The sequence below is a fragment of the Ranitomeya imitator genome, chromosome 5 (assembly GCF_032444005.1).
Source record: "Ranitomeya imitator isolate aRanImi1 chromosome 5, aRanImi1.pri, whole genome shotgun sequence".
Lineage (NCBI taxonomy): Eukaryota > Metazoa > Chordata > Amphibia > Anura > Dendrobatidae > Ranitomeya > Ranitomeya imitator.
In genome coordinates, this window is record NC_091286.1 from 259,441,322 (window position 1) to 259,464,771 (window position 23,450).

General features: G+C 43.2%; 1 protein-coding gene across 1 annotated transcript in view; it reads right to left on the reverse strand.

The window, feature by feature from the left end:
• Nucleotides 1-23,450, reverse strand: part of NKAIN2 (sodium/potassium transporting ATPase interacting 2) — a 1,573,379-nt gene that overhangs the window by 52,587 nt on the left and 1,497,342 nt on the right. The window contains exon 6 of the mRNA XM_069726099.1: nt 16,464-16,545. Within this exon, the coding sequence (XP_069582200.1) occupies nt 16,464-16,545 (82 nt within the window). The remainder of the gene's footprint in view (nt 1-16,463; nt 16,546-23,450) is intronic.

The window sequence follows — 23,450 nt, forward strand, 5'->3', positions numbered from 1 at the left end:
GCACCCACCTGCATGTTTTCCTCAGATGGCTCAGTACTAACCACCCTCGACCCCAGACCTCCAACCCCCAGAGGTGACTCCCTATGTCTCTGGCAAAGACAGCGATCAACTCGAATCACCAGAGACATGGCTGTCTCAAGGGAGTCAGGAGTCTCATAGAGAGCTAAAGCATCTTTTACTTTTACTGTGAGCCCTTCACAGAAATGACTTGGGAGTGCAGGGTCATTCCACCTCGTGGCCCATCTCCAGAACTTAGAGCAATATTCCTCCGCTAGGTGGTCTCCTTGCTGATTGACATAGTGTGGACTCAGCTAAGGAGACACAATCGGGGTCATCATACACAAGATCCAGAGCCTGAAAAAATCCCTCTACCATCTGGAGTGACTGTGTGTCAGACATAAGAGAAATGCCCATGCTTGCGGGTCCCCCAGGAGAAGTGAAATAACTATCCAAACATGTTGCTCCTCTGTATCAGAGGATACCAGACACAACCTGAAATAAAGTTTATAGGCATCACAGAACACAACAAACTTGTCATGTCGCCCCCCCCCAGAGAACTTGTCCGGTAATGCGACCTTGGGCTCCACAATGGTTTGCCTGGAGGGCGAGATCCCCACACCAGATGTAACAGAGTGCTGTGAATCCACCATGTGCAAATCCGCCATCTCCAAACTGAGCTGCTGCAATTACCCTGTCAGATCTGAGATTGGATCCATCATGGATCAGAAAAAATGTTTGCGGTCAGAGTTAATGTCACTACTACTACTCAGCTGTCCAGTGTCCTGGGACCAGAGGCTCCTTTCCTGGCCCTAACACTAAGGGGCGCCCTAGCTCGTCCTGTTCCCCGATATACTTCAGATGGTGAAGATGCTGGGGCTTCCGCCCTTGCTTGTCTGTCCCCTTCCCCCACCCAGGGAAGAGGGGCGCTACTGTGTGCTTCAGTACACCAACTCAACAAACAGGGCAAAAAAGACAAGGAGAAACTGAAAACTCTACACACACAAAATACTCACTCACATATAATAGAGGAATCCACAAGGGTGTGCAGGAAGGGCAAGAAAGCAAAACAGGGAATGATAAAGGGTTATCAAGCGTACAAACCAAGCAACAGTCGCTTATAATGTCTCGAGCATTCATTCTCATACCAACCTCTCTCCCTACTTTTGTCATGCAGCAAGAGCTTACTCTGACAAGGACTTGGTAATAGAGCCCAGATTTTATAGGGAAAAGGAGTGGCTAACAGAGCACAGCTGAACACAGGGATTTCCAACATGGCCGATTAAGACTTGTTCTGCTGGAAGAAATAAACATGTTTAATACATCGGAGAAGTGCTTGTTCTCAGGGGCGGAGTAGAAGCAACCAGACACTGTGGTCTTCTGGCTCCTCTCCATTGCAGTAACCCTGTGACAGCAGGGCAATCCTGGAGGAAAAGAACGTAGAGGCTGCAAAATACTTGATACTTTCAGCAAGGCAATGAGCGTAAACATAACATCAGAGCTATAATGGATTGGTTTAGATCAGGCCTAAACAACATATGACTCACGGGCTGCATCCTGCTCATTGAAGGATGTTGTATGTCTCCCAGAGAACTAGGAGACTCCGTTCTCATCTTCCTGTGTACAGCTATATTCACATCTTTAAGATGGGAATACAGTTAAACTCTTTGGCGCCGAGACAGACACAGAGTAGAGGAGAGCTCGTTAGCCTCTGTCCTGATGTGCAGCAGCATGGTGAGGTCATCACACTGCGACCTCATCACACTGCTGCTGTTGTTGGCGTAAAGGAGGCAAGGATTTGTCAGAAAAAGTAAGCACTCCTGCAGGAGCTGAGGACTAAATATGCTATAATAGGAGGAAGGATGGGGGTTGCTATGAGACCATATTATGGGTCAACGGGGGAGAGGATTGTGAAGGAGGTACAGTATGCAGAGTGGTAGGGTGTGTAGGGAAATATTGTGGAGAGGAGCGGTGTGGGGGAGAATATTACAAAGAGGAATGGTGTGGGTGGGAATCTGATGGATGGTAGAGGGAATATGACAGAGAGGAATGAGTTGGGAGAATATGATAGAGAAGAGTGGTGTACTTTGAGAATATGACAGGGAGGAGCTGTGCATGCAGGGGAATATGATGGAGAGGAGCTGTGTGTGGGGAATATGATGGAGATCAGAAGTGTAGTAGGGATATGATAGAAAGGAGTTATGTGGGGGTATGACAGAGAGGAGCTGTGTTTTAGGAATATGATGAAGAGTGGTGTGGGGGAATATGACAGAGGAGTGGTGTGGGGACAATATAATGCAGAGGAGCTGTATGTGGGGGGAATATGATGGAGAGGTGCAGTGAGGAGGTAATATTATGGAGTGGAGCTGTGGAGAGCACATTATGGAGACGGGCATTGTGGGGAAGGGTATGGAGAGGGGCAGTGTGGGGGAACAGCACGGAGAGGGGTAGTGTGGAGGGATAGTATGGGGGGAATATTTTGTGTATGAAGCTCACTGAGGGACAATTATTTGTTCAGATGCACAGCATGGGAGATATTTATATTTATGGGGCAGTATAATGATACTTTTATTTTAAGGGAACCATGTTGAGAAGATGAGCACTGGGCATGAAATCTCATCATGGCTTCTGTACTATGTGGAGATAAAATGCATGGGAATGATCAAAGAAGATGTCACCTATAAGGTTTGTCGATGTAAATGCTTATTTTTATTCCTTCCTGTGTCTCATCAGTGCTGTAGTTCCTGTATGTTCTAGCCTGATGATTGCAGGTTACAACTCCCAGAATCTCCTTACCATTATTTAAGGACATACTGGGAGTTTCATGTTTACGTGATAAAAGTATATATGGAGCTGACCTGAACAATGGAGCAATCCATAATGTGCTTCATGTTAATACTGAGTTTTGAGATTATGGGGAGGATTTGGTTAGAGTTTCTTCTCCAAAAACTCAGTGTAAGTTTGGGTGTGTTGACATTGATATTTTTGGAGCAGAAACTCTCCAAATCCTTCTCAAATACTGAAAACTTGGTCCTGCTGATGTATTCATGTAAATGGCCCTTTAATTTTTTTGTGGCCTTTCTGATACATGCAATATGACAATGTGGCCCTTGGACCAATAAATGTTGTGCATCCCTGGTTTAGATCAAATCATGTTCATGTGTTTGATTGGCCCAGTAGAGACCTAAATCCCATTGAGAATCTGTGGCAAGACTTGAAAATAGCTGTTCACAGACACTATCCATCTAATCTCACTGAACTAGAGCTAGGTTGCAAAGATAAATGGGAAAATGTCCAGTCTTTAGAGGTTCAAAGCCAAAATACTTAGAAAACCATTTAGCATTTTCTTTACAATTCACACTTACTTTTTACTTTGTGTTGGAATGGTGGTTTGCAAAAGTATTCACTCCCTTGACATTGTTTGTGTTTTGCTTCCTCACAACCTGGAACTTCACTGTTTTTTTAAGGTTTGCAACAGTTCATGTAAAGAATATGCCTACAACTGTGAGAATTTGTTTTTTTTTTTAAACAAACAACAAACAGGACAAAATAACTGAAATCTGAAGTGTGCATAACTATTCACTCCCCTAAAGTCAGTACTTTGTAGAGCCTTCTTTTGTGACAAGTACAGCTGCATCTCACTTTGGATAAGTCTCTATGACCTTTCAACATCTTGCCACTGGTATTTTTGCAAGGCAATCTGCTCCAGCTCCTTCAAGTTAGTTGGTTTCTTCTGGTGAACAACAATGTTCAAACCTGACCACAGAGTGTCAATTGTATTCAGGTCTGGGCTTTCACTTGGCCACTTAAAAACATTTACACCTTCCCCATTAAACCACTCGAGGTTGTTTTAGCAGTATGCTTTGGGTCATTGTCTGGTTGGAAGGTGAATCTCCGTCCCAGTCTTAAATCAGTGAGAGACTGAAACAGGATTTGCTCAAAAATATCTTTGTATTTTACACTATCCATTTTCCCCTTGACTTGGACCATTTTTCCTGTCCCTGCTGCCGAAAAACATCCCCAAGTATGATGCTGCCACCACCATGTTTCACTGTGGAGATGGTGTTCTAGGGGTGATGAGCTGTATTGGTTTGGCATCAGACATAGCGTTTACCTTGGTGGCCAAAAAGTTCAATTTTGATCTCATCTGACCACAGTACCTTCCTCCATACATTTGAGGAGTCTCCCACATGTCTTTTGGCAAACTCAAGATGAACCTTACAGTTTTTGTGTGTAAGTAAAGACTTTTTTTCTGCCCACTCTTCCTTAAAGACCACTTCTATGAAGTGTATGCTTATTGTGGTCATATGAAGAGATACTCCAGTCTCTGCTTGGGAACTCTGCAGCTCCTCCAGGGTTACTTTTGGTCTCCCTGCTGCCTCTCTGATTAATGCCCTCCTTGCCTGGGCTGAGAGTTTTGTGGGTGTCCCTCTCTTGGCAGGTTTGTTGTAGTTCTTTACTTTTGATAATAATGGATTTGATGTTGCTCCTGGGGACCATCAGAGATTGGGATTCCTTTTTATAACCCAACCCTGATTTGTAATTCTCAAAAACTTTATCCCTGACTTGTTTTGGAGGTCTCCTTGGTCTTCATGGTGTTGTTTTGGATAGCGGTGCCTCTTGCTTAACCCCTTAGTGACAGCGCCAATTTGGTACTTAATGACCGAGCCAATTTTTGCAATTCTGACCACTGTCACTTTATGAGGTTATAACTCTGGAACGCTTCAATGGATCCCGCTGATTCTGAGATTGTTTTTTCGTGACATATTGTACTTCATGTTAGTGGTAACATTTATTTGATATTACTTGCGATTATTTATGAAAAAAATGGAAATATGGCGAAAATTTTTAAAATTTTGCAATTTTCAAACTTTTTATTTTTATGCCCTTAAATCAGAGAGATATGTCACAAAAAATAGTTAATAAATAACATTTCCCACATGTCTACTTTACATCAGCACAATTTTGGAAACAAAATTTTTTTTTGTTAGGGAGTTATAAGGGTTAAAAGTTGACCAGCAATTTCTCATTTTTACAACACCTTTTTTTTTTTAGGGACCACATCACATTTGAAGTCATTTTGAGGGGTCTATATGATAGAAAATAATGAAGTGTGACACCATTCTAAAAACTGCACCCCTCAAGGTTCTCAAAACCACATTCAAGAAGTTTATTAACCCTTTACGTGCTTCATAGGAACTGAAACAATGTGGAAGGAAAAAATAAACATTTAACTTTTTTTTGCAAACATTTTAATTCAGAACCATTTTTTCATTTTCACAAGTGTAAAAACAGAAATGTAACCATAAATTTTGTTATGCAATTTCTCCTGAATATGCCAATACCCCATATGTGGGGGTAAACCACTGTTTGGGCGCACCGCAGAACTTGGAAATGAAGGAGCGCCGTTTGACTTTTTCAATGCAGAATTGGCTGAAATTGAGATCGGACGCCATGTCACGTTTAGAGAGCCCCTGATGTGCCTAAACAGTGGAAACCCCCAACAAGTGACACTATTTTGTAAACTAGACCCCTTAAGGAACTTATCTAGATGTATGGTGAGCACTTTGAACCCCCAAGAGCTTCACAGAAGTTTATAACGTAGAGCCGTGAAAATAAAAAATCGCATTTGTTTACACAAAAATGATTTTTTCGCCCACAAATTCTTATTTTTACAAGGGTAACAGGAGAAATTAGACCACAAAAGTCGTTGTGCGATTTATCCTGAATACGTCGATACCCCATATGTGAGGGTAAACCACTGTTTGGGCGCACCGCAGAGCTTGGAAGTGAAGGAGCGCCGTTTTACTTTTTCAATGTAGAATTGGCAGGAATTGAGATTGGACGCCATGTCGTGTTTGGAGAGCTCCTGATGTGCCTAAACAGTGGAAACCCCCCACAAGTAACACCATTTTGGAAACTAGACCCCTTAAGGAACTTATCTAGATGTGTTTTGAGCACTTTGAACCCCCATGTGCTTCACAGAAGTTTATAACGTTGAGCCGTGAAAATAAAAAATCGCATTTTTTCTACAAAAATGATATTTTTGCCCCCAAATTTTTATTTTCACAAGGGTAACAGGAGAGATTAGACCACAAAAGTTGTAGTGCAATTTCTCCTGAGTACGTCGATACCCAATATGTGGGGGTAAACCACTGTTTGGGCGCACCACAGAGCTTGGATGAGAAGGAGTGCCGTTTTACTTTTTCAATGTAGAATTGTTTGGAATTGAGATCGGACGCCATGTCGTGTTTGGGGAGCCCCTGATGTGCCTAAACAGTGGAAACCCCCCACAAGTGACCCCATTTTGGAAACTAGACCCCCCATGGAACTTATCTAGATGTGTGGTGAGAACTTTTAATGCCCAAGTGCTTCACAGAAGTTTAGAATGCAGAGTCGTGAAAATAAAAAATATTTTTTTTTCCACAAAAAAGATATTGTAGCCCCCAAGTTTTTATTTTCACAAGGGTAACAGGAGAAATTGGACCACAATAGTTGTTGTCCAATTTATCCCGAGTACACTGATGTGCCATATGTGGGGGTAAACCACTGTTTGGGCGCACGGCAGAGCTCGGAAGGGAAGGAGCGCTGTTTTGGAATGCAGTCTTTGATAGAATGGTCTGTGGGCGTTACGTTGCGATTGCAGAGCCCCTGATGTACCTAAACAGTAGTAACCCCCCACAAGTGACCCCATTTTGGAAACTAGACCCCCCAAGGAACTTATCTAGATGTGTGGTGAGAACTTTGAATGCCCAAGTGCTTCTCAGAAGTTTTGAATGCAGAGTCGTGAAAATAAAAAAAATATTTTTTTTCCACAAAAAAGATTTTGTAGCCCCCAAGTTTTTATTTTCACAAGGATAACAGGAGAAATTGGACCCCAAAAGTTGTTGTCCAATTTATCCCGAGTATGCTGATGCCCCATATGTGGGGGTAAACCACTGTTTGGGCGCACGGCAGAGCTCGGAAGGGAAGGAGCGCTGTTTTGGAATGCAGACTTAGATAGAATGGACTGTGGGCATTATGTTGCGTTTGGAGAGCCCCTGATGTACCTAAACAGTAGTAACCCCCCACAAGTGACCCCATTTTGGAAACTAGACCCCACAAGGAACTTATCTAGATGTGTGGTGAGAACTTTGAATGCCCAAGTGCTTCACAGAAGTTTAGAATGCAGAGTCGTGAAAATAAAAAAATATTTTTTTTTCCACAAAAAAGATATTGTAGCCCCCAAGTTTTATTTTCACAAGGGTAACGGGAGAAATTGGACCCCAAGAGTTGTTGTCCAATTTATCCCGAGTATGCTGATGCCCCAAATGTGGGGGTAAACCACTGTTTGGGAGCACGGTAGAGCTCGGAAGGGAAGGAGCGCTGTTTTAGAATGCAGACTTAGATAGAATTGTCTGTGGGCGTTATGTTGCGCTTACAGAGCCCCTGATGTGCCTAAACAGTAGTAACCCCCCACAAGTGACCCCATTTTGGAAACTAGACCCCCCAAGGAACTTATCTAGATGTGTGGTGAGAACTTTGAATGCCCAAGTGCTTCACAGAAGTTTAGAATGCAGAGTCGTGAAAATATAAAAATATTTTTTTTCCACAAATAAGATTTTGTAGCCCCCAAGTTTTTATTTTCACAAGGGTAACAGGAGAAATTGAACCCCAAAAGTTGTTTTCCAATTTATCCCGAGTATGCTGATGCCCCATATGTGGCGGTAACCCACTGTTTGGGTGCACGGCAGAGCTCAGAAGGGAGGGAGCACCATTTGACTTTTTGAGCGCAAAATTGGCTGTCGTGTTTGGAGACCCCCTGATGTAACTAAATAGTGGAAACCCCCCAATTCTAGCTCCAACCCTAACCCCAACACACCCCTAACCCTAATCCCAACACGATCCATAATCCTAATCACTAACCCTGACGATAATCACAACCCTTACCCCAAAACAACCCTAATGTCAACCCTAACCATAACCCTAATCAAAACCCTAAATCCAACACACCCCTAATCCTAATCTCAACCATAACCTCAAACCTAACCCTAATCCCAATACACCCCTAATCACAACCCTAATCTTAACCCTAATCCCAAACCTAACCCTAATCCCAAGTGTAACCCTAATGCCAACCCTAACACTAATACCAACTCTAATCCAAACCCTAACCCCAAATCTAACCCTAACTTTAGCCCCAACCCTAGCCCTAACTTTAGCCCCAACCCTAGCCCTAAGGCTACTTTCACACTTGCGTCGTTTGGCATCCGTCGCAATCCGTTGTTTTGGACAAAAAATGGATCCTCCAAATGTGCCCGCAGGATGCGTTTTTTTGCCCATAGACTTGTATTGCCGATGGATTGTGCACTGGATCAGTTGTGTTTTGGCGGACCGTCGGCACAAAAAACGTTCAATGTAACGTTTTTTTGTACGTCGCGTCCGCCATTTCTGACCGCGCATGCGTGGCCGTAACTCCGCCCCCTCCTCCCCAGGACATAGATTGGGCAGCGGATGCGTTGAAAAACTACATCCGCTGCCCACGTTGTGCACAATTTTCACAAAGTGCGTCGGTATGTTGGGCCGACGCATTGCGATGGCCCCGTACCGACGTAAGTGTGAAAGAACCCTAACCCTGAATTTAGCCCCAACCCGAACCCTAAATTTAGCCCCAACCCTAACCCTAGCCCTAGCCCTAACCCTAACCCTAGCCCTAACCCTAACTCTAACCCTAGCCCTAACCCTAACCCTAGCCCTAACCCTAGCCCTAACCCTAGCCCTAACCCTAACCCTAACCCTAGCCCTAGCCCTAATCCTAGCTCTAACCCTAGCCCTAACCCTAGCCCTAGCCCTAACCCTAGCTCTAACCCTAGCCCTAACCCTAGCCCTAACCCTAGCCCTAATTTTAGCCCCAACTGCTCTTCTCCTGTCGGCCGGCAGATGGCGATAGATGACAGGCGCACTGCGCATGCGCCCGCCATTTTCTTTTCCCCGGCAGCCAGGAGGAGCAGCAGGAGGATCCAGGGACACCGGTATAATATAATAGGGTCCCCGAATCCCCATATTTCTCTGTCCTCTGATGTGCGATCACATCAGAGGACAGAGAATTACACTTCGATTTTTTTTTTTTGCAGTCGCCGGTAAACAGTTAATTACCGGCGATCGCAAAACAGGGGGCGGTAAAACCGACCCCGATCATGTTCTTTGGGGTCTCGGCTACCCCCGGCAGCCGATACCCCAAAAATTCTCCCGGTGCCGGCCGGCGGGCGCACTGCGCATGCGCACACCATTTTGAAGATGGCGGCGCCCACCGGGAGCCACGAGGAGCACCGGGGGAGATAGGTGAGTATCGGGGGGCTATCTGGGACCCCTTTTCTCTGTCCTCTGATGTGCGATCACATCGGAGGACAGAGAAATTAAAAATAGATCGCTTTTTTTTTTTGCGATCGCCGGTAAACGGTTAATTACCGGCGATCGCAAATGCGGGGTCGGTAAAAAAACCCCCGAATCATGTTCTCTGGGGTCTCTGCTACCCCCGGCAGCCGAGACCCCGAAGAAAATCCGACTCTGGGGGGCGCTATTTACTTTTTCCACAGCGCCGTTAATTAACGGCGCTGTGGTTTAAGTACCCTTAGCGGCCGCCGTTAAAAGGCGTATCGGCGGTAGCTAAGGGGTTAATGATGTCTCAGCCTTTCAGAAAAGATGCTGACAGACTATGTGACACTTAGATTGCACACAGGTGGACTTCCTTTCACTAAACACGTGACTTAAGAAGGCAATTGCTTTCACCAGTATTTTTTAGGGGTTTCTTAGCAAAAGGGGTGAATACATATGCACTTGCCAATTTATTGTTTATTTGATCCCACATAATTAATATATGTCTATATTTTTCTCACTTCACTTGACCAACTTAGTTTAGTTAGTGTTGATTCCACTAAAATACACTTAAGTTTGTGGTGTAACATGAAAAAATGTGGAAAAGTTAATGGAATATGAATACTTTTTCAAGGCACTATATATTTGTATATATGTACTGTATGTTCAGTATATATTTTTGTTTAAGGAGTAATTTATAGCATTTTCCCATCATATAACTTGCCTCATTATCTTCTCCTTTATAGATCAATAATGTGTATGGTTTCTAAATACAGGATACACAGAAGGCAATACATAATGTAAAAATGTATATGCAAAAATATTCGATGTACATACATTCAGATAACCGCAACATACATTGGCTTTAAGTAAAGGGCACACAATCTGCTTCCTGGGTTTTATATGCTGCCATGATGCTATTCTACTGTATGCAGCCCAAACTATCTGGTCAAAGGCTATGGTGTCTGGTGCCTGCTAACCAGGTAAGTACTAATTGGGCACTTTTTGGCCTTTTACATGATCTCCATATGTGGACAGAACGGCTTCTGACCCCCGTGCAGTACTCGAGCATGAATGTATCTACTGTTATTGTGAAGTATGGGACAAGTGAAACACTGCGTAGGACAAGAAAGTAAGATTCAGCACTTTTTTGAAGATAAAAGATTTATTGCTTTATTGTCCATATATATAAAATCCAGCTCAGGCCAGCAAAAGATTTATCTGACGCGTTTTGAACAAACAAATGTTCTAAATTATATGATGTTATGATTCAGAACATTTGTTTGTTCGAAATCTGTCAAATGAATCTCCTGCTGGTCTGAGCTGGATTTTATATACAGGTCCTTCTCAAAAAATTAGCATATAGTGTTAAATTTCATTATTTACCATAATGTAATGATTACAATTAAACTTTCATATATTATAGATTCATTATCCACCAACTGAAATTTGTCAGGTCTTTTATTGTTTTAATACTGATGATTTTGGCATACAACTCCTGATAACCCAAAAAACCTGTCTCAATAAATTAGCATATCAAGAAAAGGTTCTCTAAACGACCTATTACCCTAATCTTCTGAATCAACTAATTAACTCTAAACACATGCAAAAGATACCTGAGGCTTTTATAAACTCCCTGCCTGGTTCATTACTCAAAACCCCCATCATGGGTAAGACTAGCGACCTGACAGATGTCAAGAAGGCCATCATTGACACCCTCAAGCAAGAGGGTAAGACCCAGAAAGAAATTTCTCAACAAATAGGCTGTTCCCAGAGTGCTGTATCAAGGCACCTCAATGGTAAGTCTGTTGGAAGGAAACAATGTGGCAGAAAACGCTGTACAACGAGAAGAGGAGACCGGACCCTGAGGAAGATTGTGGAGAAGGACCGATTCCAGACCTTGGGGAACCTGAGGAAGCAGTGGACTGAGTTTGGTGTGGAAACATCCAGAGCCACCGTGCACAGGCGTGTGCAGGAAATGGGCTACAGGTGCCGCATTCCCCAGGTAAAGCCACTTTTGAACCATAAACAGCGGCAGAGGCGCCTGACCTGGGCTACAGAGAAGCAGCACTGGACTGTTGCTAAGTGGTCCCAAGTACTTTTTTCTGATGAAAGCAAATTTTGCATGTCATTCGGAAATCAAGGTGCCAGAGTCTGGAGGAAGACTGGGGAGAAGGAAATGCCAAAATGCCTGAAGTCCAGTGTCAAGTACCCACAGTCAGTGATGGTGTGGGGTGCCATGTCAGCTGCTGGTGTTGGTCCACTGTGTTTCATCAAGGGCAGGGTCAATGCAGCTAGCTATCAGGAGATTTTGGAGCACTTCATGCTTCCATCGGCTGAAATGCTTTATGGAGATGAAGATTTCATTTTTCAGCACGACCTGGCACCTGCTCACAGTGCCAAAACCACTGGTAAATGGTTTACTGACCATGGTATTACTGTGCTCAATTGGCCTGCCAACTCTCCTGACCTGAACCCCATAGAGAATCTGTGGGATATTGTGAAGAGAAAGTTGAGAGACGCAAGACCCAACACTCTGGATGAGCTTAAGGCCGCTATTGAAGCATCCTGGGCCTCCATAACATCTCAGCAGTGTCACAGGCTGATTGCCTCCATGCCACGCCGCATTGAAGCAGTCATTTCTGCCAAAGGATTCCCGACCAAGTATTGAGTGCATAACTGAACATTATTATTTGTTGGTTTTTTTGTTTGTTATTAAAAAACACTTTTATTTGATTGGATGGGTGAAATATGCTAATTTATTGAGACAGGTTTTTTGGGTTATCAGGAGTTGTATGCCAAAATCATCAGTATTAAAACAATAAAAGACCTGACAAATTTCAGTTGGTGGATAATGAATCTATAATATATGAAAGTTTAATTGTAATCATTACATTATGGTAAATAATGAAATTTAACACTATATGCTAATTTTTTGAGAAGGACCTGTATGTGGACAATAACATTGTAAATCTTTTAACTTCAAAAGGGAATGGCGTACTTTTTCTGTGCACTTACTACAAGGAGTAATATATATATATTTTTATTCCTTAGCATGTCATGTAAACAAAATATTATTGTCACCATGTTGTTGGATGACTACATGACACACTAAGGCATTTATATATGTAGGCCAATAGAGGGGGGGACTTGATACCTAATTGTTTATAGTGTAGAAAATGCTGTGACCCGCACTCACCTGCTGGAGGTTGGGGGTTGAAGGAGAATTATTTCGCAACACCGTCACTAGTGTAGGGGAGAGTTCCTCTTGTTACACTCACCGTCCAAATCGAAGTGCTGTATCGAAATGTATAGCGGGTTGTGGACAGTACGAAGTATGGGGAGAAGGAAGATATCCAAACTCACTCCACTTTGTTCCATGGAGTTAGGTATCCCCACAAGTGGCATGTCATGGAAAGCACAATGTTAGCATCAGAGACTGTTAGCAGGTCTGTTTGACTATTTCGAACTGGTTTCTCCTAGTGTCTAGATTGTTTGAGACCATCAAGGATTACTAGGGCCAGTCTTCCTTTAGCAGTGGCACCACCGTTATTTACCTTCGTGGACAAGTAGGGAATCTGATAGGGTCATTTTATTATCCCCCAGTGACAGACCTTTGTAAATAGTAACTACCTTGACCCTAGGAGCACTTGCTGATAAAGTATTTTGATTGTTTTTAAAAAGTTTTTCTTTAAATGCATATCTAATAAAGAATTATTTTATTGGTATACATTATTTCTGTGAATACTGATATATCTGTATATGCAATACCCGATACCTTCAATACCCATACTTTTGATATGTTATAAATTTCTCAGATGCTAGTACCCTTTAAACTTTTTTGGCTCTTGGAATTGCTTCCGTATTACAGTGTGGTTCTCAGACCAGAAGAAGTGGTGAACCTAAAGTGCCAGAAATGGCAGAACTCAAAAGACCTTTTTATCTCCAGCATTTTAATTTAAATCTAGTAAAATCTAATATTTATGCCATGTTCAGACATTAATATTTTGTTGCAGATTTTTGGTGTGGATTCAGCAATGAAAATCTGCACCTTCATGTACAACCCATGTCAGATCACGGCAGCATGTCCATTATATTGTAGATTTGCAGATGATGTTCAATGTGAAATCAGCCACAAATCCCTCTAAAAATCTGCATGAAAGACATGCAGCTGCCTCATCATGAGAAATATAGCATTATATGCCCATTATGTCTCAGCTATTCATATCCATATAAAAATCCATCAGAAGAGCTAGGAGGGCACCCTTTTTATAATGTCGACCCCTAAGGGGGGCACAGCTGCTTGTCACAATTGCATCAGTGATAAATAAGGAGAGTGGGGAGAAGGGATGTACCAATCAACTGAAACCATCTGTTCTCAATATTTTTGTTTTACAAGATACTATAAATATAAGTTTTACGAAAATTATTGGATTATTATACTATGGTGACCCCATTTACATCCTGTAAGTCCTCCCTTACAAGCAACATACTACAATAGCCACTATGATTTGGATAATGCTACAGCAAGTAGACTTTTCCAACCACATATTAAGGCCCCTTCACATTAAGCGACGCTGCAGCGATACCGACAACGATCCGGATCGCTGCAGCGTCGCTGTTTGGTCGCTGGAGAGCTGTCACACAGACCGCTCTCCAGCGACCAACTATGCCGGTAACCAGGGTAAACATCGGGTAACTAAGCGCAGGGCCGCGCTTAGTAACCCGATGTTTACCCTGGTTGCCATGCTAAAAGTAAAAAAAAACAAACACTACATACTTACCTACAGCCGTCTGTCCTCCAGCGCTGCGCTCTGCTTCTCTGCACTCCTCCTGTACTGTCTGGGAGCCGGAAAGCAGAGCGGTGACGTCACCGCTCTGCTTTCCGGCTCACAGACAGTACAGGAGGAGTGCAGAGCACAGCGCTGGAGGACAGACGGCTGTAGGTAAGTATGTACTGTTTTTTTTTTTTTTTACTTTTAGCATGGTAACCAGGGTAAACATCGGGTTACTAAGTGCGGCCCTGCGCTTAGTTACCCGATGTTTACCCTGGTTACCAGTGAAGACATCGCTGGATCGGTGTCACACACGCCGATCCAGCGATGTCAGCAGGAGTCCAGCGACGAAATAAAGTTCTGGACTTTATTCAGCGACCAACGATCTCCCAGCAGGGGCCTGATCGTTGGTCGCTGTCACACATAACGATTTCATTAACGATATCGTTGCTACGTCACAAATAGCAACGATATCGTTAACAATATCGTTATGTGTGAAGGTACCTTTAGTCTACTGCGCTGACCTTGGGCCAAGTTTTGATTAACGTATGAAAAATCATCTGTTTAACCTATCACCAGGATTTCCCCACACAAAGTGCAGCCATTAATGCCTCTTTTAGAATGCTGTCAAAAAAACTCCTCATTTACTTCAGCAGATCCCTAAAAAGACCTTCATTATACCGACAGGCGGCTCGGTCTGGTCCAATGGATGTCTCTGGTCTCGATCCAGGCACCTCCTCCCTTCCTTCAATCGCCATCCTCCTTCCCTGCTTCATGTGGATGATGTATCTTCACATCCACACAGTGGCCCCCAATCACGCTCCTGCACAGCAGTCCTTTTCTTTGCCCTGCCAAGGGTTGGGCACAGTACTGTAAAGTGCATGTGGCAGGAAAGGCCAAAGAGCGTCATTGACCTGGAAAGTACTCTGGGACATGTGCACTACAGCACTGTGCTCTGACCTTGGCAGGGCAGAGAGGAGTACTCCTTCGCAGGGGCGCAATTGGGGGACTCTGTGTGGATGACATAGGATGTGTCATTCACAAGAAGCAGGGTAAGAGGACGGTGATTATAAAAAGAGAAGAGGCGCCTGCAGTGGCGTAACTTGAAACTCATGAGCCCCGATGCGAAAGCTCCAAAGGGGCCCCCCCAATATTTTAAATCTTTAATAGCGATAGTCTTTTTCTATAGGCCAAAGGGACTTTTAGGGCCCCCTAGGCTCCAGGGCCAGGGTGCGATTGCATCTCCTGCACCTGTTGTAGTTACGTCCTTGGGCGCCTGGATTAAGACCAGAGACACTATCAGACAGGACCTTGGAGGTGGTGGCCATACTTTATTTGGGGAAAACCTGGCAACAGTTTCCCTTTAATACAGCAAAAGCTTATGATCTTTCATCCATATTGTCATGCTTACGCGATCCGTATGTCTGTTTTTTACACTCGAATTTTACATGAAAATTTAAATAAAAAAACGACAAATACAGCTTCCTATCTTAATTATTATAAGAGATCCATAAAAACAAACGACATATGGATGGTAATCCTGCATGTGATTCGTTTTTTTGCACATTCATTGACTTATAATGGGCGAGTCTGATCCAGAATACTGTTCAAAGTAACGTATGCTGTGATTTTTTTCTATAACGTTCACGTGAACAGCCACTTTGACTTGCATTGGTCACTGTGCCATTTTTTCTGTTTTACGCATGGGTAGCACATGGGCATTTAATACGCTCCTATACACTCCTAATAGTAGGCACTTCACTAAATAAATCCCATATGAGCTCCACGACATAACAAAATGCCTTTATATAATCAAAAACTGCCCTGATTTTGTTATACTGTAAGATCTTTTCAGAAAAGTCATTTTTCACTTTTCCATCATCCCGGGAAATATAAAGTGGAATACCTAACGCCTTTCTACAATATCACAATGTTCTTGTCCACTTTATGTGTGGAGAACATGAAGTATCTTAGTACAAGACTCCTTTATATAACGATTCAGTGACACGAGCAACATTTGTAATATAGTAAAAAATAGTAATATCCGTCTAAAGAAGAAAGTTTAAATAACTGTGGTCGTATATCACTTTCCACATTTAAGACAAGAAACCATTACATATCGGGACTGCAGTTAAATTTAAGCAGAACCTATTTCCCAAATTCATTACTCTGAAAAGTGAGGAGAGTAATATCTGGCTTAGCATCGAAAAGTGTAGCCTGGGGTCAGAACAGAGGAAATGTGAATGTGTCTAATTTGTATTTTTTTATCCTTTAGCAGGAATAGCCTTTTAATAACTGTCAGTCACAGCTTGTGCGGAAATGTAATGCCGTACTTACATATACATGGGCTGCAGCTGTAAGTGAGATGTCTTCTGAGGACCCTGGTAGCCATAGGAGTCAAAGCCACCTATAAAATCAACTGCAAAAAAAAAGAAGAAAAAAATCCCATTATCATTTTGACCTCAGGCAGAATACTTCCATCAATCAATAAAAGAACATCCAGAGAGATATGACAGGCTGGTAATAATCAGTAGAGTTACTAATTACTGGAATGTACGGAAATTATTCATGCTGTAAAATGAGGGGAAAAAATACAGGAATAATAAATCATTATTAACACTGTCCTTGGATTAGAGTTACCACTTGGATCAGGGGGGAACGACAAGTACAGGGGTTAAACACTAGATAAAATGTCCACATAAATCAATAGTGCACATGAAAATAAGAAACTTTGTAGTATTTTTTTCTGCTTCTTTCTCCTCCTGATCTGACCTTTCATTATCAATTCATGGGTAAAATTTAGGAAATCTGTTAGCTGAAGACAGATTCTCCCATTACTGAGATAGGAGATAGCAGTTGGTGATTTTTTTGGAGAGGGGTGCGGGAGAAACTACAGTAGAAGCAGACACTGAAAATCTACTGCAAGTTCTCTGAGGCTGATGTAAGGAAGGCTAGAGTAACAAATGCAGGAGGGCAATCTATATTAATTATATGTTAGTAAGTGCCGTAATCATGTCCCTGGCTCATTCGTTAAAAGCACAAAAAGTGGTCTACCCCTTTAAAGGAAATCTGTCAGCAGGTTTTTGCTACCTCATCTGAGAGCAGCATAATGTAGTAAGAGAGACCCTGATTCCAACGATGTATCACTAAGTTTACTAGGTGCATCAGTTCTGACACAATCGGAGGTTTTAGATTTAGAATGAAGCAGAGCTGAGCAGGCTAACCCTGCCCATACCAGGCTCTCCATGTACAAAGTCCATAGACAGTGAGGTGCTTAATTGCCAGTAAAGTTAATCTCTTAGTGATAAATTGTTCACAATTAGTAAACAACAGCATACATGTTGATAAGTGACATATTCCTGAAATCTGTCTAAGCATCTACAGTGAGTACGGAAAGTATTCAGACCCCTTTAAATTTTTCACTTTTTGTTTCATTGCAGCCATTTGGTAAATTCAAAAAGGATCATTTTTACTCATTAATGTACACTCAGCACCCAATCTTGACTGAAAAACAAAAGAAATTTAGACATTTTTCCAGATTTATTAAAAAACAAAAATTGAAATATCACATGGTCATAAGTTTTCAGACTCTGCTCAGACACTCATATTTAAGTCACATGCTGTCCATTTCCTTGTGATCCTCCTTGAGATGGTTCTACTCCTTCATTGGAGTCCAGCTGTGCTTAATTAAACTGATAGGACTTGATTTGGAAAGGCACACATCTGTCTATATAAGACCTCACAGCTCATAGTGCATGTCAGACCAAATGAGAATCATGAGGTCAAAGGAACTGTCCAAGGAGCTCAGAGACAGAATTGTGGCAAGGCACAGATCTGGCCAAGGTTACAACAGAATTTCTGCAGTACTCAAGGTTCCAAAGACCACAGTGGCCTCCATAATCCTTAAATGAAAGAAGTTTGGGACCACCAGTAGTCTTCCTAGACCTGATCATCCAGTCAAACTGAGCAATCGTGGGAGAAGAGCCTTGGTGAGACAGGTAAAGAAGAACCCCAAGATCACTGTGGCTGAGCTCCAGAGATGCAGTGGGAGATGGGAGAAAGTTCCACAAATTCATTTATCACTGCAGCCATCGACCAGTCAGGCCTTTATGGCAGAGTGGCCCGACAGAAGCCTTTCCTCAGTGCAAGACATATAAAAGCCCGCATAGAGTTTGCTAATAATCACATAAAGGACTCCCAGACTATGAGAAATAAGATGTTATGGTCTGATGAGACGAAGATAGACCTTTTTGGTGTTAAATTAATTCTAAGTGGTAAGTGTGGAGAAAACCAGGTACTGCTCATCACCTGACCAATACAATCCCTACAGTGAAACCTGGTGGTGGCAGCATCATGCTATGGGGGTATTTTTAATCTGCAAGGACAGGACGACTGGTTGCCATTGAAGGAAACATGAATGCGACAAGTACAGAGATATCCTGGAAGAAAACCTCTTCCAGAGTGCTCTGGACCTCAGACTTGGCCGAAGGTTCACCTTCCAACAAGATAATGACCCTAAGCACACAGCTAAAATAACAAAGGAGTGGCTTCAGAACAACTTTGTGACCATTCTTGACTGGCCCAGCCAGAGCCCTGGCCTAAACCCAATTGAGCATCTCTGGAGAGACCTGAAAATAGCTGTCCACCAACGTTAACCATCCAACCTGGCCAAACCGGAGAGGATCTGCAAGGAAGAATGGCAGAGGATCCCCAAATCCAGGTGTGAAAAACTTGTTGCATCATTCCCAAGAAGACTCATGGCTATACTAGCTCAAAAGGGTGCTACTACTCAATACTGAGCAAAGGGTCTGAATACTTATGACCATGTGATATTTCAGTTTTTCTTTTTGCAAAAATTAATAAATTTCTGTTTTTTTTCAGTCAAGATGGGGTGGAGAGTGTACATTAACCCCTTAATCCCATATGACGTACTATCCCGTCAAAGTGACCTGGGACTTAATTCCCAGTGACGAAATAGTACGTCATATGCGATCGGCTGCGCTCACAGGGGGAGCGCGGCCGATCGCGGCCGGGTGTCAGCTGACTATCGCAGCTGACATTTGGCACTATGTGCAAGGAGCGGTCACGGACCACTCCCGGCACATTAACCACCAGCACACTGTGATCAAACATGATCGCAGTGTTCCAGCGTTATAGGGCGGCATCGCGCAGGGAGAGGGCTCCCTGCGTGCTTCCCTGAGACGATCGGTACAAGGCGATGTGCTCACCTTGTACCGAGCGTCTCCTCCCTGCAGGCCCTGGATCCAAAATGGCCACGGGGCTACTTCAGGGTCCCGCAGGGACTACTTCCGGGTCCAGAGCAGGTGCTGGTAACCAAGGAGCAGGGCACGCCAGATCGCTGATCTGACACAGTGCTCTGCAAAGTGTCAGATCAGCGATCTGTCACTATACAGTGATGTCCCCCCTGGGACAAAGTAAAAAAGTAAAAATAAAAATTTTAAAATGTGTAAAAAAATTTAAAAAAAAAAAATCCTAAATAAAGAAAAAAAAAATATATTGTTCCCATAAATACATTTCTTTATCTAAATAAAAAAAACAATAAAAGTACACATATTTAGTATCACCGTGTCCGTAATGATCTGACCTATAAAACTGTCCCACTAGTTAACCCCTTCAGTGAACACCGTAAAAATAAAAAAAAACGAGGCAAAAAACAACGCTTTATTATCATACCGCCGAACAAAAAGTGGAATAACACGCTATCAAAAAGACAGATATAAATATTCATGGTACCACTGAAAACGTCATCTTGTCCCGCAAAAAACGAGCTGCCATACAGCATCATCAGCGAAAAAATAAAAAAGTTACAGTCCTCAGAATAAAGCGATGCAAAAATAATTATTTTTTCTATAAATAGTTTTTATGGTATAAAATGCGCCAAAACATAAAAAAATGATGTAAATGAGGCATCGCTGTAATCGTACTGACCCGAAGAATAAAACTGCTTTATCCATTTTACCATACGCGGAACGGTATAAACCCCTCCCCCCCCAAAAGAAATTCATGAATAGCTGGTTTTTGGTCATTCTGCCTCACAAAAAGCAGAATAAAAAGCGTCTTTTAGTGTGTGACGGCTGCCAATCATAAAAATCCGCAAGAAAACCCGCTATAAAAGTAAATCAAAGCCCCCTTCATCACCCCCTTAGTTAGGGAAACTTTAAAAAAAATTAAAAATGTATTTATTTCCATTAGGTTAGGACTAGGGTTAGGATTAGGGTTGTGGCTAGTGTTGGGGTTAGGGTTGGGGCTAGGGTTAGGGTTGGGGCTAGGGTTAGGGCTACAGTTAGGGTTGTGGCTAAAGTTAGGGTTAGGGCTGGGGCTACAGTTAGGGTTGGGGCTAAAGTTAGAGTTAGGTTTGGGGCTAAAGTTAGGGTTAGGGTTGGGGATAAAGTTAGGGTTAGGCTAGGTTCACACTGCGTTAGTTCAGTCTGTTGAACACATACATTAAATGGACTGCGCTAACGCAAGTGCCGACATTGGCACAGCGCTAGCGCAGAAGGAGCATCTGCTAGCTCCATCTGCGCTAGCAGTGAGGGACCTGGAAACGCTGCAGCCCGAGTCTCGGGTCCGTCACTCAATGATGGCACATCGCTAGCGCACGCCGATTGTGGGATGTGCGCTAGCGATGCGTCCGCCATAGAAAGTAATGGCGGCGTTAACGGACTACGTTACACCGCGTTACGCCGCGGTGTAACGTAGTCCGTTTAACGGGTCACACTAACGCAGTGTGAACCCAGCCTTAGGGTTGGAGCTAAAGTTAGGGTTGGGGCTAAAGTTAGAGTTAGGGTTGGGGCTAAAGTTAGGGTTAGGGTTGTGGCTAAAGTTAGGGTTGGGGCTAAAGTTAGAGTTAGGGTTGGGGCTAAAGTTAGGGTTGGGGCTAAAGTTAGGGTTGGGGCTAAAGTTAGAGTTAGGGTTGGGGCTAATGTTAGGGTTAGGGTTGGGACTGAAGTTAGGGTTGGGGCTAAAGTTACGTTTAGGGTTTGGATTACATTTACGGTTGGGATTTGGTATGGGGTGTGTCAGGATTAGGGGTGTGGTTAGGGTTATGGATGGGATTAGGGTTAGGGGTGTGTTTGAGATAAGGTTTCAGTTAGAATATGGGGTTTGCACTGTTTAGGCACATCAGAGCTCTCCAAAGGCGACATGGCGTCCGATCTCAATTCCAGCCAATTCTGCGTTGAAAAAGTAAAACAGTGGTAATTCCATTCCGAGCTCTCCTGTGCGCCCAAACAGGGGTTTACCCCAACATATAGGGTATCAGCATACTCACGACAAATTGGACTACAACTATCGGGGCCCAATTTCTCTTTTTACCCTTGGGAAAATAAAAATTTGGGGGGCTAAAAAAAACATTTTTGTGGGAAAAAAATTATTTTTATTTTCCCGACTCTGCGTTATAAACTGTAGTGAAACACTTGGGGGTTCAAAGCTGTCAAAACACATCTAGATAAGTTCCTTAGCGCCATTTCTCAGCCAATGAAGGTGGACGCAGAATGTGGGCAGCGTGATGACATAGGTCTCAGTCCCCACCATCTTAGAGAAGGGCATTACAGTGATTGGCTTGCTTTCTGCGGCGTCACAGGGGCTATAAAGGGGCGTGCACACCGACCGCCATCTTACTGCTGGCGATCTGAGTATAGGGAGAGGTTGCTGCCGCTTCGTCAGAAGCAGGGATAGCATTAGGCAGGGTATATTAACCCCCAAACCACTTGTGCTGTAGCGATTTCCACTGTCCAACCCCACCTTTTGTTTGCAGGGACAGTGGAGGCTACATTTTTTTCCCTCAGCACTGTAGCTCATTGGGCTGCCCTAGAAGGCTCCCTGATAGCTGCATTGCTGTTTGTACGCCGCTGTGCAAACCAACTGCTTTTTTCAAAGCACAAATCCTGTTGCTCCTTCCTTTCTGCACAGCTATCTTGTTTGTCCACACTTTTGACTTTTTTGTGCAGCAGTCCACTCCTTGTTATTGCTGCCTGCCATACTTTGCTGAGATTACTGCAGGGAGATAGTAATTGTAGGACAGTCCCTTTTTTTTGTTATATCTCTTCAAGCCACTTTCTGCCACAGAAAATATACTCTAATACAGTGGCCCAGATTTATTCACTAGTCTCCCTGAAGAAAAAAAAAAAGGGTGCAGATTAAAATTGGCAAATCTGCATCAGTGGCAGTCCTGTGTGTGGCATCTGTGTCTCATTTTCTGGCACAGAAAACATACAGTCTAACACTGGGCCTGATTTCTTGACAATTCTCCCACAATAAAGTTACAAAAAAAGTGGGAGATTAAGATTGGCATTTCTGCCTCAGTGCCAGTCGTGTGTGTGGCATCTGTCTTTAATTTTGTGCCACAGAAAACCTAGCGTGTAATACTGGGCCAGATTTTTTTTAAAATTCTCCCAGAAAAAAAAATAGTGGGAGATTAAGATTGGCAATTCTGCCTCAGTGCCAGTCGTGTGTGTGGCATCTGTCTTTAATTTTGTGCCACAGAAAACCTAGTGTGTAATACTGGGCCAGATTTTTTTAAAATTCTCCCAGAAAAAAAAAATAGTGGGAGATTAAGATTAGCAATTCTGCCTCAGTGCCAGTCGTGTATGTGGCATCTGTCTTTAAATTTGTGCCACAGAAAACCTAGTGTGCAATACTGGGCCAGATTTTTTAAAAATTCTCCCACAATAAAGTTACAAAAAAAGTGGGAGATTAAGATTGGCATTTCTGCCTCAGTGCCAGTCATGTGTGTGGCATCTGTCTTTAATTTTGTGCCACAGAAAACCTAGTGTGTAATACTGGGCCAGATTTTTTTTAACTTCTCCCAGGAAAAAAAAATAGTGGGAGATTGAGGTTGGCAATTCTGCCTCAGTGCCAGTCGTGTGTGTGGCATCTGTCTTTCATTTTATGCCACAGAACATATACTGTATAAGAGTGGGCCACATTTCTTCAATATTCTCCCTGCAGTCTCACCCACCTATAAAGGGATATATAAATCCAACAGAAGTTTGAGCTCACCTTGTAACTGGTTTTACAGTAACAAATACCATTAGTTTGGTTACGTTTTTCAAACAATGAGGAAGTCTGGTGGAAGAGGTCGTGGCCGTGGGAGGTCATTGCCAGCTGGTAATGATGGTAGTGGTGGTGGAGCCTCAGGTGGTCGTGGGAAAAGCAATATAGCACCTAAGTCTCGAGTTGTTGAGCCAGGCTCGTCGTCTGGCTACACAAGGCCTCGAACGCTCCCTTTTCTGGGAGTACGACAACCGCTTTTAAAGCCGGAGCAGCAAGAACAAGTTTTGGCTTTCCTTGCTGACTCAGCCT